Here is a 17173-nt window from a genome sequence, read left to right as displayed (position 1 = left end):
TTGACCAATCATCCTATCCATGCATTACTAAATAATCACACCTTCAGAGTAATCCTACTACCCAATTAGATCAACACCACTCATGTGTTTATGATTCAGAAATTTTGGCTTGAAATACAATGTACAGCCCAATGTTCTCCAAATAAAGAATAAAGAAGAGGAAAGAAACCGTGTGCTAAGTTTGTCCCAAACAATCCCACACTTTATAAATATCCTTGCTTTTAAATTCTTTTGAAAAGTTAGTCTTGAATTAAGATATTAACATTCCCTATATTAAAGACAGCCCGGAGATTAACACTAAAATTCAAAATTTTGAGGCAAAAATAATTCCATAAAAAAAAAAAAAGTAACTTCTCTGTTCTATCCTTTAGCCCCACTCTGAGTTGTGAAAGGCAAATCCTACTGAGTGAAATAAGCAGAACCTCTATTTTCTGAGACAAGGATGAGCTGAGAACTGGCAGCCTCTGAGAAGTGGTCTCGCTATCTGACGACTGAGCTAAACAGTCTGTAGCAAGAATTCTTGGCCAAAATAAACACTAGAAAAGAATTCTTGGTCAATGAGGTATCCTTGGTTCAAAAGGAGTGACCCCATAAACCCAATTCTGAAAATTTTAAATATTGAAATATGATGTAAAATAGGAAAGGCAGAACACCAACCAAAAAAATCTCATTTTATAAAATAAAATTACTTAAGCTCTAATTCTAAAACCAAATCAATGATGACTTTCATTTCACTGAATTCAAAAATACTCAGTACATTTCACGGTATTTAGCCGAGAGCTGTTTGTGACAGAATGATGCTATAAAATGTAGCTCACATGCAATTCCTATTTTCCTTTGAATTTCATAAGGAGATCCTATGTGAGGTATGAAGAATTAAATTTAAGACAAAATTACAGATGTTTCATATATGCAATAATATTCAAAATCAGTCGCAAATAAAAAAAATTGAAATTGAAAATAAGAAGCTGTTGACCCTTGACTAAAAAAGCAATCTTCAACCTATAATACAACGAATTGGCCTTTAGGTGCAATATCTGATACAAGCCAAGAAATAACAGTAAAACTGTTATACGCTGCTGGGAACTGTTACAGTAGACGACTTCCAAGCCCCTCAGTTTTTCTTTTCTTTTTTGTAAGGATGGTGGGGTGGAGAGAAGAAGCCCTAGGATGAGGACAGTCTACCGTAGCAGTTCCCTGGGTTTCAACTGGAAGGTGCCATTTACACTCGCTGACCCTCCTGTCTTTAGATTTTCGCCTCTGTCCAGTAGCTGCCTAAGCTGAGACCTGATTGAGGCACCTCAGGACTTGTGACAACTACCTCACAGTCACAGGACTAAAAAAAAAAAAAAAAATTAAGCTCCCATATCCCATTGCCTCATATAGGAAAATGGCATACTAAATTAGTCTCTGAATTCATACCTCTCATTTAAAAGTAAAATTTCTGTCAAAGTCTCAGAAAGTCACCATACAAGAAAATAAATGAGTTCCTTTCGCCTCCGAAAATAAAAAAGTCATAAAACTTAAGATGTCGTGGAAGGCTTATCTGATCCACTGGCTACTGATTTACAATTTTAATTTCTTGTGCTACCCCAACATTCAATAATACCTGACAGAGTAAATGTTATAACCAGAGCCGTCTGCATTACAAACTGCAGGGGACCTATTCAGTTAGAACGTGGTGTGAAGGGGGTGTCCTGGAATCAAGATGGAACTCCTGGTTATAACATAAAACCAAACCCCTAACAACCCTATAGGACAGAGTACAGCTGCTCCATAGGGACAGACTGCCACATCTTTCTCCTGCAGAGCAGCTGGTGAGTTCGAACTGCCAACCTTTCAGTTAGCAGCTGGGCACTTTAACCACTGCACCACCAGAGCTCCTTGCAGGTTATACACAAGGGAGTTACTTTATAACAGCTTTGAGAAAGCTGTAGCGACCCACTTAGTTGTATATAAAACCTTGTAACAAACTAATGGGCTTTTCAAATTCTTCTGTCCAACTAGAAACTGTCCCATAGCTCGAAGGTATAAAACAAGAGTTTGACGGTTACTTTTCTTATAAAAACGTCTGTTTTAAATAACAGCTGTAGGAATCAGACCCCTAAAATACATAAATCAAACAGCTTGAAAACCAGCAACTTTTTATTTTTGTTTTGCATTCAAAGTCACCACACATTTAAAACTAACTCAGGATTCAGAACCTAACTGCCTCTTATTCCTGCCTGTTTTTTAATTGGCTGCCCCCTCCACACCCCTCCCCTCAACTCACGCAGAGAAGCACTCAGAGGCTTGGAATAAACTGTTTTCTGGTTTAGTATAGTTCTAACATTGGGGAGGAATGTGGTACCTCTGACATCGTACACTTCTTGGAAGACAGCCTAGTAAGCAGACCTTTGAGGAAGAAGGCCTAGCCTTCCTGGGACTGCGCTTCAGTTCTCTACCACAACAACGAGAGGATCCTATGAGTTAGTTACCTACCTTCTTCACTGCATGGAAACAGTCGAGAAGTGTAATGTAGAAATTGCAACTTCCATAGGCAGCATCTCTAAAATTCCAAAAGTATTGAAATACATAGCTCAGTTAATTTTTTCTACAGTACACTTAAGACAAAGCTGACCAGAATTTAAAATCAAACATATAGCCAGAACCATTCTCAAAACAAAAAAAAGGCTTTTGTTTTTAAATAAAGTAAAAGTCACTTATAAATTTCACCGCAGTGTCTACCTACTGTACGTACAGTTTTATGGACCAGGATCAATCACGACTACTTGCTAAATTTCAAATTATCTCTCAGGATCATTTCTGGCTTTGAAAGCTGAGCTTCAAAAGTTCCTTGGTGCACTCAACTAATTAACAGTATTACCTCTCCCCACAAGAGGATAATGCATCTGGATTTTTTTTTCCTTTAAACTGGAAAATACCGTATCATATCATTAATAGGAAAGATTGCTTTTTGATTCTGTGTGTGTATGTGTAGAAAAAAAACACTGAGAAAACAAGGTAATGTTTGAAATACTAGATAACCAGAACCCAGTGCCGTCGAGTCGATTCCGACTCATAGCGACCCTATAGGACAGAGTAGAACTGCCCCACATAGTTTCCAAGGAGCACCTGGCGGATTCGAACTGCCGACCCTTTGGTTAACAGCCATAGCACTTAACCACTACGCCACCAGGGTTTCCTGAAATACTAGATACAAGCTATAAGCATCTTACTCCTCTCATTATGCTAGCATTTTTAACAATTTAACTAGATGACTTGTTTCTGCTTCATAAGGGACAATAAACCTGTTGCTGTCAAGTCGATTCCAACTCATAGCAACCCTACAGGACAGAGTAGAGCTGCCCCATAGTTTCCAAGAAGCAGCTGGTGGGCTCGAACTGCCCACCTTTTGGTTAGCAGCCATAGCTCCCTGTAGCTCTTAACCACTGCACCATTAGGGCTCAAATAGTACCAATAAAATCACAGGAACTAAGAAGTCAACTACCTTTGGTAGAACTGCTCTACACCCTACAAATAAGACTCAGTCATCACAGCTCTTTACTAAGTGCTTAGTTGACACATAATCCCACCCAACACTGCATCCACACCTGTCAGTACTAAATTACTACAGATCTCTTAACATCACTTAAGATTTTGCCAAGAAAAAAAAAAAGGCACTCCCCTCGCTCCCGCTCAACTTCTCCTTTTTGGCTACCTTGTGTCATTATAAAATGGAAACAATTTTAATTATGCAACAGAAAAATTAATTTAATTATGATCCAACCAGGCATGCCAAACAACCACGCCTATCTGAATGGTGTTCCTCTGGCCCCCAGGTGGACAAGGGTTACTACTGGAGCCACTACTGACAGCCCAGCTCAGATGAATTTTTACACTGTAATATTTATTACCTGAAAAAATAATCTGTACATTTTAAACTTTTAATTCTTGCCCAAACCTTAAGTGGAAAATATTCAAAGACTGTTCATTACAGCAACACTCAGTTAGAATTACTGAGATACGAGATTTGTTTGTTTTTTTCCTTTTAAAAGGAAGTATATTCCCAGGAATTATAAACTCCAATGGACTAAAAATTTCTCAATGCTTCTACTGGTCTTTGAATTAACAAAAGCCTAGTAAATCATTCTTGGAAAAAAAAAGACTAAATGAAAGAATGAGGTTTGAATTCAAGTATAAAGGTCGTGTGCATTAGACACAATGCCATTTTTGTTTCGTAAAGTTCTGATTTTATAAGTTTCTCTTCTAAGAGCTAGAAAAGGTCTCTATCCAATCTAGAAGACAACAATTTTACCAATAACTTACTGGCAATACTTAGGACGGAGAAGTCAAAATGACCTTCAGCAGTGATTCTCAAAGTGTGGTCCCCAGAACAGCAGTATCAGCATCACCTGAACTTGTTAGAAATGCAAATTCTCAGGCCCCCCCACCCAAACCAACTGAAATCAGACTGCAGATGGGCCCAGGTAGTCTTGTGTTGTAACAAATCCCCTAGGTGACTGTGACCTGTGTTTAATTTTGAGAACCAGTGACCTATAGAATCAAGATAAATACTTGTTTTGGAGAAGTAATTTTTTTAATGGCATAGGGAATATTTTCAGATAGAGAAGCAAAGGCAGGAAAACTGTAGTTTAGCCTAAACCAGGAACAAAATTACCAGTGGAAATACAGGAACTCTCAAATTGCATCCCAATGTTTTCATCATGGCTTCCCAGTTAATTACTATTACTATCTTCTTAACCTACTGATAATTCTTGTCCTATCAAGTTAAAGGCAAGTTGATTCAGTCTTTGAGACAACTTCATGAATTTATTCAATACATATTTTTTGAAAATCCACTGTGGGCTACGCTATGGTCTAGTCAATGATGATTCAACAAACTTTGACCTAAAGCTTTGAAATTAAAGTTTTGCTTCATGTAACACGCTATCTGAAATGACAAGAATCTGTTTCTTTATTCACTCATGTTTACTTCATTAACACACCCAACTTTAAACACACCCATACCTCCTTCCCCCCACCCAATTAATCAGGCCTCTTCAAACTGTCAGAATAACAGCTACAAACGTGGATATAAGCCTTCATGGAGAGAAAAGGCCTCATTACTAAGATAATTTAATAAACTTGGAAAAGCAGATGAGCATCAATGAAGAGGTATTACCAATAATTTATTGGCAATATTCAGGAAGGAAGGAAGAACTCAAAATGACCTTCAGCAGTGTTTCTCAGAGTGTGAGCCCCAGAACAACAGTATCAGCATCACCTGACCTTAGAAATGGCAAAACAAATATTAGTTTAAAAGATAACAGCTTTCCCAGCAGCTTTTATTCATAATAGCCAAACACTGGAAAAAACCCAAATATCCATCCAAAGAAGAATGGACGAATACATTGTGGCACTGCTACAAAAGTAACAAAAAAGGATGAACTACTGTACATGTTACAAAACAGATACATCTCATGGACATTTTGTATTAATGAAGCCAGGTACCAGCTCCCTCAAATATATACTGCATGATTCCATTTACCTTAAGTTCAAAGACAAGTGAAACTAACAGATGGTGGTAGAAGTCATAATAGCGATTACACAGGGGGTAGCCAGTGACTGGAAAGCCATAGGAGGTAACATTCTAGGGAGATGGCAATGTTCTATATTTTGAACTACATGCAGTAATTACATACAAATGTAAAACTTTACTGAGCTGTACATTTAAGGTTAGTATTTTATCATATGTGAATTATACTTCAATTAAAAAAAAATGCATGATCAACAATGTCAAACACTTTAGCTAAGATTAGTGCTTCCAAAGTATGTAAATTGCACATCAATTTACAAAAAATGTCTTTAAAAAATGTTACCAAAGGGCCAGGCAAAGGCAGAAGAAGAATCTGACAGGTAATAACAAATAGAAAATACCTACTCTTCATAATAGTGACCCTAAGGTATCACAAAAATGTTGAATTACATTTTATACTATTTTTTCATTTACACAGAGAAATATTTATTATAAATTAAGAAGAGATCACATAGAAAGATCTTTAAGCTCAGTGCTTAAATCATTACATCTAAGTTTAATGGACTCTAATTAAACATTTTTTTTATGGAACATAAAGTAATTAACCATAAATGAATGCTACTCCTGCACAACCCCTGGTTAAAAATACTTTATTGGCGGTTACATTGACTCTATGCACTTGAAGGGTCAAGGATAATATAATAATTTCTTTCAAAACATTAAGCCAGGCCATATTAATTCTGGAAACGCTGGTGGCATAGTGGTTAAGTGCTACGGCTGCTAACCAAAGGGCTGGCAGTTTGAATCCATCAGGCGCTCCTTGGAAACTCCATAGGGCAGTTCTACTCTGTCCTATAGGGTCACTATGAGTTGGAATTGACTTGACGGTACTGGGTTTGGTTTTCTGGGGGGGTATATTAATTCTAATTGGTCTGTTTTCTAAGTAGAAAGTTCTTACTGTTTATGTTGTTGTTGTTAGGTGCCATCAAGTCAGCTCCAATTCATAGCTACCCGATCTACAACAGAATGAAACATTGCAGGTCCTGCACCATCCTCACAAACCTTGCTACGCTTGAACACAATGTCTGCAGCCACAGTATCAGTCCATCTCTTCGAGGGTTTTCCTCTTTTGCGCTGACCCTCTACGTCACCAAGCATGATGTTCTTCTCCAGGGACCAGTCCCTCCCGATATCATGTCCAAAGTACATGACACAAAGTCTTGCCATCCATGCTTCTAAGAAGCATTCTGACTGCATTTATTCCAAGACAGATTTGTTTGTTTTTCTGGCAGTCCACGGTATATTAAATAATTTTCACCAACACCATAATTCAAAGGCATCAATTCTTCTTCAGTCTTCCTTATTTGTTGCCCAACTTTCGCTTGTATGTGAAGTGACTGAAAATATCATGTCTTGGGTCAGGCACACATTAGTCCTTAAAGTGACATCTTTGCTTCTGAACACTTTAAAGCAGTCTTTCGCAGCAGGTCTGTCAAATGCAATATATCGTTTGGATCTTAACTGCTGCTTCCACGAGCACTGACTGTGGATCCAAGTAAAATGAAATCCTTGACAATTTCAACATTTTCTCCATTTATTAGGATGCTGCTTACTGGTCTAGTTGTGAAGATTTTTGTTTTCTTTATGTTGATGTGTAATCCATAATGAATACTATGGTCTTTGATCTTCATTAGTAAATGCTCCAAGTCCTCTTCCCTTGTAGCAAGCAAGGTTATGTCATCTGCATATTAATGAGTTCTTAATGAGTCTTCCTCCAATCCTGATGCCTGCATTCTTCTTCATATAGTCCAGCTTCTTAGATTATTTGCTTAGCATACAGATTAAATAAGTACGGTGAAAGGATAAAAAAAAAAAAAACCCAAACCCAGCGCCGTCGAGTCAATTCCGACTCATAGCAACCCTATAGGACCGGGTAGAACTGCCCCACTGAGTTTCCAAGGAGTGCCTGGAGGATTCGAACTGCCGACCCTTTGGTTAGCAGCCGTAGCATTTAACCACTACACCACTCAACCCTGAAAAACACCTTTCCTGTCTTAAACCACGAGGAATCCCTTTGTTCCCTTTGATCTGCTGCCTCTTCGTCTATGTACAGGTTCTGCGTTAAGCACAATGAAGCATTCTGGAATTATCATTCTTCACAAGTTAGCCATAATTTCTTATGATGTACACAGTTGAATACATTTGCATAGCCAATAAAACACAGGTAAACATTTTTCTGGTATTCTCTGCTTTCAGCCAAGATTCATCTGAAATCAGCAATGATATCCCTTGTTCTACATTGTCTTCTGACATGGCCTGAATTTCTGGCGGTTGCCTGTCAATGAACTACTGCAACCATTTTTGAATTATCTTCAGCAAAATTTTACTTGGTATGATATTAATGACATTGTTCAATAATTTCCACATTCTGTTGGATCATCCTTCTTTGAAAAGGGCACAAATATGGATCTCTTCCAGTTGGTTAGCCAGGTACCTGTCTTCTAAATTTCTTGGCAGAAACGAGTGAGCGCCTCCAGCATTGCATTTGTTGTTGAAACCTATCAATTGGTATTCTGTCAATTCCTGAAGCCTTGTTTTTCGCCAATGCCTTCAGTGCAGCTTGGACTTCTGCCTTCTGTACCATCAGTTCGTGATCATATGCTACCTCCTGAAATGGCTGAATGTCGACCAGTTCTTTTTGATACAATGACTCTGTGTATTTCTTCCATTTTCTTTTGGTGCTTCCTGCGTCATTTAACATTTTCCCTGTAGAATCCTTCACTATTGCAACTCGAGGATTGAATTTTTTCTTCGGTTCTCTCAGCTTGAGAAATGCCGAGCATGTTCCTCCCTTTTGGTTTTCTATCTCCAAGTCTTTGCACATGTCATTATAATACTTTACTTTGTCTTCTTGAGCTGCCCTTTGAAATCTTCTGTTCAGCTCTTTGACGTCATCATTTTTTTTCCTTTTGCTTTAGCTGCTCGACGTGCAAGAGCAAGTTTCAGAGTCTCTTCTGACATCCATTTTGGTTTTTTCTTTCCTCCCTGTCATTTTAATGACCTTTTACTTTCTTCACATATGACGTCCTTCCACAACTCCTCTGGTCTTTAGTCATTAGTGTTGAATGCATCAAATCTCTTCTTGAGATAGTCTCTAAAGTGCAGGTGGGATATACTCAAGGGCGGACTTTGGTTCACATGAACATGTTTTAATTTTCTTCATCTTCAACTTGAACTTGCATATTGCTGGTCTGCTCTGCAGTCAGCCTCTGGACTTGTTCTGATTGATGATACTCATCTCATTTTACAGATGGAGTCTATTTGATTCCCAGGTATTCCATCCGGCGAGGTTCTTGTGACCTGTATGGTTGGCATTTATGTTGTTTGCAATGAATAAGTCATTGGTCTTCCAAAATTCTATCATGTGATCTCTGACATTATTTGTATCACCAAGGCTATATTATTCAACTACCAATTCTTCTTCACTGTTTCCAACTTTCACATTCCAATCACCAGTAATTATTAATGCATCTTAACTGCATGTTTGATCAATTTTAGACTGCACAAGTTGGTAAAAAAAAACTTCAATTTCTTCATTGTTGGCCTTGGTGGTAAACTTGAATAATAGTTGTGTTAGCTCTTCCTATCACTGACAGCATTGTACTTCAGGAGAGATCTTGAAACGTTCTTTCTGATGATGAATGTGATGCCATTCCTCCTCAATTTGTCATTCCCAGCATAGTAGATCATATGATTGTCTGATTCAAAAAGGCCAATAACAGTTCATTTCGGCTCACTAATGCCTAGGACACCAATTTTTATGCATTTCATTGAATTTTTGATCACTGGCAATTTTCCTAGATTCATATTTTGTACATACTACATTCTGATTATTAATGATGTTTGCAGCTGTTTCTTCTCATTTTGAATTGTGCCACATCAACAAATGATGGTCCCGACAGCTTTACTCCACCCACGTCATTCAAGTCCCTTTTACTTTGAGGAGGTAGCTCTTCCCCAGTCGTATTATGAGTGGCTTTAAACCTGAGGGGCTAATCTTTTGGCACTTTATCAATGATCCACTGCTATTCATAGGGCTCTCACTGGCCGATTTCTTCAGTGTGTCCTGTTGTGGTGGCTTACATGTTGTTGCTGTGATGCTGGAAGCTGTGACGCCAGGACTTCAAATACCAGCAGTGTCACCCACAGTGGATGAGTTTCAGTGGAGTTTCCAACTAAGACTAGGAAGAAGGACCTGGCAGTTTACTTCTAGAAAAAACATTGGCCACTGACTGTTCTATATAAGAATATGATAAAGCACCATATTCCTGTTACTGTGACTAAGATTTTAAATTTTCAATCCATCATAGGCCAATACTTCTGTAATGTACAACAAATATGAATTGTGATAATATTGTACTGTTAAACATCAGTCAGCACAAGGGCAGGGGGTCGACTGAGGAAAAGACCATCAATTGCTCATATGCAAGTTCAAGTTGAACCTGAAGAAAAATTAAAATAAATCCACAAGAACTGAAATACACATTTGTGTACATCCCACCTGAATTTGGAGACCATCTCAAGAACAGATCTGGTGCATTGAACACTAACGACTGAAGACCAAAGGAGTTGCGGAATGACATCAAGGACTTTATACGTGAAGAAAGCAAAAGGTTATTAAAAATTTAGGAAAGAAAGAAAAGACCAACATAAACGTCAGAAGAGACTCTGAAGCTTGCTCTTGAACTCAGAGTTGCTAAAGCGAATGGAAAAAATGTTGAAGTAAAATTGCTGAAGGTTTCAAAGGACATCTTGAGAAGACAAAGTATGTTGAAATGCGCAAAAACCTGGAGTTAGAAAATCAAAAGGGAAGAACACGCTCAGCACTTCTCAAACTGAACAAAATGAAGAAAAAACTCAAGATTCAAGTTGCAATACTGAAGGATTCTATGAGAGCAAAATATTGAAGGATGCAGGAAGCATCAGAAGACAACAGACGGAATACACAGTCACTGTACCAGAAAAAAATTGGTTGATATTCCACCATTTCAGGAGGTAGCATAGGATCAAGAACTGATGGTACTGAAGAAAGAAGTCCAAGCCGTGCTGAAGGCACTGGCAAAAAACAAGGCTCCAGGAATTGGCAGAATACCAACTGAGATTTTTCAACAAACCAATGCCATGCTAGAGATGCTCACTTTCTATGCCAAGAAATTTAGAAGACAGTTGCCTGTTTAACTGACTGGAAGTAGCCTGTATTTTTGCCCATTCCAAAGAAAGGTGATACAAGAGAATGCAGAAATTACCAAACTATATCGTTAATATCACATGCAGGTAAAATTTTGATGAAGATCATTCAAAAGCAGTTGCGGCAGTACACGGACACGGAACTGCCAGAAATTTGAGCCAGATTCAGAAAAGGACGTGGAAAAAGAGACATCATTGTTGATGTCAAATGGATCTTGGCTGAAAGCAGAGAATACCAGAAGATGTTTACCTGTGTTTTATTAACTATGCGAGGGCATTTGACTGGGTGGATTGTAACAACTTATGGATAACATTGTGAAGAATGGGATTTCCAGAACACTTAATTGTGCTCATGAGGAACCTCTACATAGACCAGGAGCCAGTCATTCATACAGGGCAAGGGAATACTGCATGGTTTAAAATCAAGAAAGGTGTGCATATGGGTTGCATCCTTTCACCATACTTATTCAATCTGTATTCTGAGGAAAATAATCTGAAAAGCAGGACTATATGTAGAAGAATGTGGCATCAGGATTGGTGAAAGATTCATTAACAACCTGCAATACGCAGATGACATAACCTTGCTTGCCGAAAGGGAAGAGGACTTGAAGCACTTACTGATGAAGATCAAAGACTACAGCCTCCTGTATGGATTACACCTCAGTACAAAGAAAACAAAAATCCTGACAACTGCAACAACAAGCAACATCATGATAAATGGAGAAAATATTGAAGCTGTCAAGGATTTCATTTTACTTGGATTCACAATCACTGCCCATGGAAGTAGCAGTCAAGAAATCAAACGATGTACTGCATGGGACAAATCTGCAAAAGATCTCTTTAAAGTGTTCAAAAGCAAAAATGTCACTTTGAGGACTACAGTATACCTGATTCAACCCATGATATTTTCAATTGCCTCATATGCATGCAAAAGCTAGACAATGAGTAAGTAAGACTGAAGAAAACTGATGCCACTGAATTATGGTATTAGCAAAGAATAATGAATATACCATGGACTGCTAGAAGAACAAACAAGTCTGTCTTGGAAGGAATACAGCCAGAGTGTTTCTTGGAAGCGACGATGGTGAGACTTCATCTCACATACTTTGGACTGGTTTTTAGGAGGGACCAGTCCCTGGAAAAGGTCATCATGCTTGGTAAAGTAGAGGGTCAGCAAAAAAGAGGAAGACCGTCAATGGACGGATTGACACAGTAGCTGCAACAATGGGCTCAAACCTAACAATTATGAGGATGGAGCAGGACTGGGCAATGTTTCGTTCTCTTGTATATAGGGTCACTCTGAGTCAGAATTGACTAGACAGCACCTAACAACAGTTTGCACATTTAGGTCTTTAATCCATTTTGAATTTGTTTTTGTGTATGAGGCATGTGTCCTTGTTTTATTTTTCTGCATGTGGAACTTCAATTTTCCCAGCATTATCGAATGGACTTGGTACCCTTGTAAAAAATCAGTTGACCGTAGATGTGTTGATTTATTTCTGGACTCTCAATTCCATTCCATCGGTCTGTGTATCTATTATTATACCAGTACCAGGCAGTTTCAATTACTGTATGTGATGGTTAAGATTGTGTGTCAACTTGCCTGGGCCATGATTCTCAGGGTTTGTATGTGATCACTCCCATGATGGAAACTGCTGTGAGCTGTCAATCAGCTGAAAGGGAGTTTCCTTGGGGGTGCAGCCTGCATCCAAATGTAAGCGGATGTTCTCGCTTTTTGCTCCCGTTGGATCCTGCGACTGCCTCCTATTCGTCTGACCTCTGGCTCTTGGGACTTGAACTATCAGCTTATCTGCCAATCTTGGGATTTGTAGATATTTACAGCCTGGGAGTGATATTCACAGCCTGTGAGCAGGCGCCCTGCTTTCTGACTACCAGTCTTGGGTCTGCCAGCCGCTGCAGCCATGTAAATTGGGAGAAACCTCTACCCTGATCCACAGACTTGGGACATTCCAGGCTCTACAATTGTGTGAGCTGTTTCTTTGATATAAATCTCTCTCTGTATATATTCATACGCTTTACTGGTTTTGCTTCTCTAGAGAACCCACCCTAAGGCACTGTAGCTGTACAATATGTCTTAAAATCAGGAACTGTGAGTCCTCCTACTTTGTTCTTCTCTTTCAACGTTGCTTTAGCTACTTAGGACCTTCTGCCATTCCATATAAAGTTCAGGCTTGGTAATGTTCTGTTTCTTACAACTGTATTTAAATGAGTGCAAAATCTCTTTTTACACATCAACAGTGTTCCATTGGTCCTTACTTGGATTCCATGAAATGTGTGAGCTTATTCACATTTCAGGGCCTTTTGTTGTAAACCGCAAGAATGGCACTACTATAAAGATTACCATTAGAAAGAAGAGTTCTGTAGGAAAAATGATCACTGGGTATCAGGAGATGGCCAAAGTGCCTGTGACTTGGGAACCACAAACACATGCATTTCTATGCTCTTTGGTGGCTGTCATATTACAGGTTGAGGAGAATGGAGCACTCTTTGACGTAGTAGAGGATCAGCAAAAAAGAGGGCTGACACAATGGACTCGAACACAGCGATAATTGTGAGAACCAGGCAGTGTTTCTTTCTTTTGTACACAGGGTTGCTATGAGTCAGAACCGACCCCACAGCACCAAACAACAACATAACAAGTGAAAGTGTATTCCTGAAGTTTGCAGACTGTCATAACAAATCTCTATTTCATTAAGAAAATCTATGGGAAGTCCAATGAAGTTATTTATAAGGAGATTCTGCCTTTGTTACGGAGGTTTTCCTAAAGCTCATCCACAACGAAACCAACTTCATAACCTTATGTTTTAGAGGCGAGGCCACACGTTCAAAATTAGACATTAGAAGTATATGCAATAATCCTAAAACAATTAATTTTGTGAATGGAATAAAAATATTTATAATTATCCATACGGAATGCCACAAGAAAAAATTCATGCAGTTATTTTAATTAATAAATTTATTTTAATAATTTAATTTAAAATTGAATTCTGAAAGTTTCTCCACACACTTATTTTAATAAATATTTTAATAAATGTGTGGAGAAACTTTCAGAATTCAATTTGATTAAAAAAAAAAAAAAAAAACAAGGCTTTTCAAAATACCTTCAACACAACCATACAGTCAGTGTGAGATGAGGATGTCATCACTCATGTAAAGACATTACTCCTCTGTCCTCTGTTATGTATGACACAGAAGTTTGACCGGTTTTTCTGGTAGTGGTGTGTTATATTAGCAACCTTACCCACTACCTCTGCTGCCTGTGTCCCTAGGAAAAAGGGGACAGTTTTTGCCCCAGAAATTAACCCATCCTTGGGAAAACTTTATCTCCAAATAAAACCAAACACCTCAGTGACAGTTTTGAGTATCATAAATTCAAGATTCTCACGGGATTATAAAGACTAATTTCTGTCAGTGGCAGTGGTTCTCAACCAAGGGCAATTTTGCTCCCCATGGGATATGACCTTTGGCAATGCTGGGAGACCTTTTTGGTTTTGAAAGTCGGTATGTGTGGTGGCATGTATATGTGTTACTGGCATCTAAGGGGCAGAGGCCAGGGATGCTGCTAAACATCCTACAGTGTATAGGATTGTTTCCCAGAACAAAATGTCAATAATGTTGAGAAACCTAGGTCTATGGTGTTATTTACACCCACCCTAAAATTACTATTAACCACGTCCTCTTTTTTCTTTTTTCAGAAACAACTACTAAGATATTTCTGGTAGGGCCTTGTTCAACGAATCCACCACATTGTTCTTATATTTACCTGAATGGAATATAGGATGTATCTCCAAACATTAATATTCTGTATGCTTCTTCTGGAGTTCTCCCCAAATATATAACCTACATTTGAAAAGAGGAGAAAAAGACAATTTATCTCTAAGTGAAGATATAGTTCAGTGCTATGAAGTGAGGTTTATACAATTTAACTGGTTGATCTTGGCTATCCAGAAAATATACTCCCTTTTTAAGACATAAATTGGCCATCATCAAAAGCCACACACACTTTAAGTCATTACGATATTCTGAAAAGGAATATAGCATTTAATTTGAATCAAATATATTTATAACAAATTATCTACTTCTTCTGAGAAAACATTAGGTTTAAAAAACTATTAAGTCCCCAGCCAAAATTTATAAAGTGTAAAAGTAGGACAGTAGTCTTCCATTTACAAAACCTATCAAGATTTATGATGAACTTCCAGATACAAACACCACACTGTGGACCACAGTTCATTTAAAAAAAGTTAAAAACATAAGTCCTAATTTATATCATTTTTCATACCAGTGGTTATTTTGGTCACATACATTAATGACATACATGCTGAGCAAAAATTTGTAATGTGATTTACACATTCACTATAAATAAATTTTAAGTCCTTTGAGTACCTAAGAAGCTTATAATCTATAAATGAATCCTGTATATACTGTAACTTTTAAAAGATGATTCTATAACTAATTGGGACGAGCCCTGAATTAAGTACCAACTTCTTCCAGTATCGACTGAAAAGGAGAAACAGAAGAAATGTAAAGCCATACTCATCAAGTTCAAGAGGAAAAGAATTCACTCAATGCTAATCCATGTAAAAGGCACAATGTGATGTATCAGGGTTACTGATACTATAATACCCAAAAAGTAAGTGTTCAAAACATCACGACAACTTAAAGCCTTTGTTAGAAAATACAAGGTGAATGAAAGATGGTCTAAAATTAACACTAAATGACATTTTTATCAACTCATAAAACTATTTTTAAAGAACAATTTTGGTTAAAGACAGGGACAACAAATCTGAGGAAAAGGCATTCAATACCTACTCATCTACAAATATTAACTGAGGGCACTCGGAGTACAGTGGGGAGCAAGACAGACAAAGAGGAGTCAGAGACAGACAGCCACAAAAAGCATCAAAACTGTGAGAAGTGCTATGAAGTGAACCAAATCAAAACCACAGCTCACTCACTGTCTGGTGAGAGTATGCCCAAAACAAGAATGGGGTTAACTTTGACTTCAAAGCAAAGAATCTCTTTTCATAACTGAGTTATGGGGAGCAAAGTTAACCAAAGAAAGGAGGAAAAAAAAAAAAAGAAAGAGCACTGTGTTCCTATTCTTGGCATCGTTATTTTCAACATCTCTGAGATCCGAAATACGATAGTTAGCACTATTGTTAGGGCAGAAATTTGAAACAGAAACACACTATTTTTAAGTTATAGCAGTCATTCATACCATCTTTCTTCACAGGCATTAGAAAGAAAACTGAACCATCAAAAAATGGAAATAAACTTAGCCAGGTTTGTGGGGGAAGGGGTAAAGTGTAAGAACTAAAAAAAAAATAGTCTCCCACAAATCTTACACAGCTGAAAGCTTTCCACGGCACTGTCCCAAGGAAGGGGAAAAAAATAAAGCCTATACACGTTACTTTCACAAAGTGATCAGAATGTCCAGTGTGGACGCCTGAAAAAAAATCAAAATCTGGCGCGTGAAAAGCTAACCCTGTATTCAATTCCCACCTTTGTGGGGCACTGAATGACTGTTTTTCTATTAGATATCAAAGGATGTATAACACTAGGATACGACTTGCCCCTTGGGATGGATGGACTGAAAAGGAAGATACCAGTAGCAAAGACCTGGGATCTGTGGTGAAACGAGTTCCTTTATGTGGCCTTTTGCCTTGGTTCTTTGGAAAAACAACTTGAGAGACTTTTCTGCTAAGCCAGGAGGAACTACCTTTGCCCTAGTTTTCTACCTCAGAGGGTTTGTGATTTTTTGTCCAGTCTGATTGACACTTCCAGGATAAGCTGTAAACAGCTTGGTGTGATACTTTTTGTCTGGTCCTAGGCTGCAGCCTGCCCTGTGATTGGTATGAACCTTGCAAGGATTGGTCAACAGATATGCAAATGAGCGTCTGCAGCCTACCAAAAGGGAACTTGAAATTGACAAGGAGTCTGTGTATTTAAGCAGCCAGCCCCATAGAGGTTTTTCAGACAGAAAGAAGTGGCAAGAAAAGCAGCAGGAAGAAAGCAGCAGCAGAGAGAGACAGGAGGCAAGGAAACTCTTAAAAGAGCTATAATATGGGTCAAGGGCTATAATATAATACTGAAGGCAGGGAGAGGCCCAGAAGGGGCCCAGCGGCAGAGCCAGTGGTGACTTGGCCTGGAAGGGACCCTGCAGCAGAGCTAGTGGCAGGGGTGGATTATCCAATAGGCAAGGTAAGCACAGTGCATACCTTGCTTACCAGATCATCTGTAGTGAATAATTTCACATTTTTTTTTTATGTCAAAGATTCTGCTTCTAGGTATGGCTGGCACCTGTCTCTCTCCCAACCCCACAGCACCTTCCTACATAATCAAAGCCTCTTTCCAAATTTATAGTCTCTGACAGGGACGAATGAT

General features: G+C 38.4%; 1 protein-coding gene across 6 annotated transcripts in view; it reads right to left on the bottom strand.

Moving 5' to 3' along the window:
* CDC14B (cell division cycle 14B) overlaps positions 1 to 17173 on the bottom strand; it is a 121417-nt gene that overhangs the window by 37401 nt on the left and 66843 nt on the right. For all 6 annotated transcript variants that reach the window (XM_064291122.1, XM_064291121.1, XM_064291125.1 and 3 more), the window contains exons 5-6: positions 14550 to 14626; positions 2482 to 2548 (exon numbers count right to left, since the gene is read on the bottom strand). In XM_064291122.1, the coding sequence (XP_064147192.1) occupies positions 2482 to 2548; positions 14550 to 14626 (144 nt within the window). The remainder of the gene's footprint in view (positions 1 to 2481; positions 2549 to 14549; positions 14627 to 17173) is intronic.

The sequence above is a fragment of the Loxodonta africana genome, chromosome 9 (assembly GCF_030014295.1).
Source record: "Loxodonta africana isolate mLoxAfr1 chromosome 9, mLoxAfr1.hap2, whole genome shotgun sequence".
Taxonomy (NCBI): Eukaryota; Metazoa; Chordata; class Mammalia; order Proboscidea; family Elephantidae; genus Loxodonta; species Loxodonta africana.
Note: the sequence above shows the minus strand (reverse complement) of the source record. Positions and strands in the feature narration are given on the sequence as shown.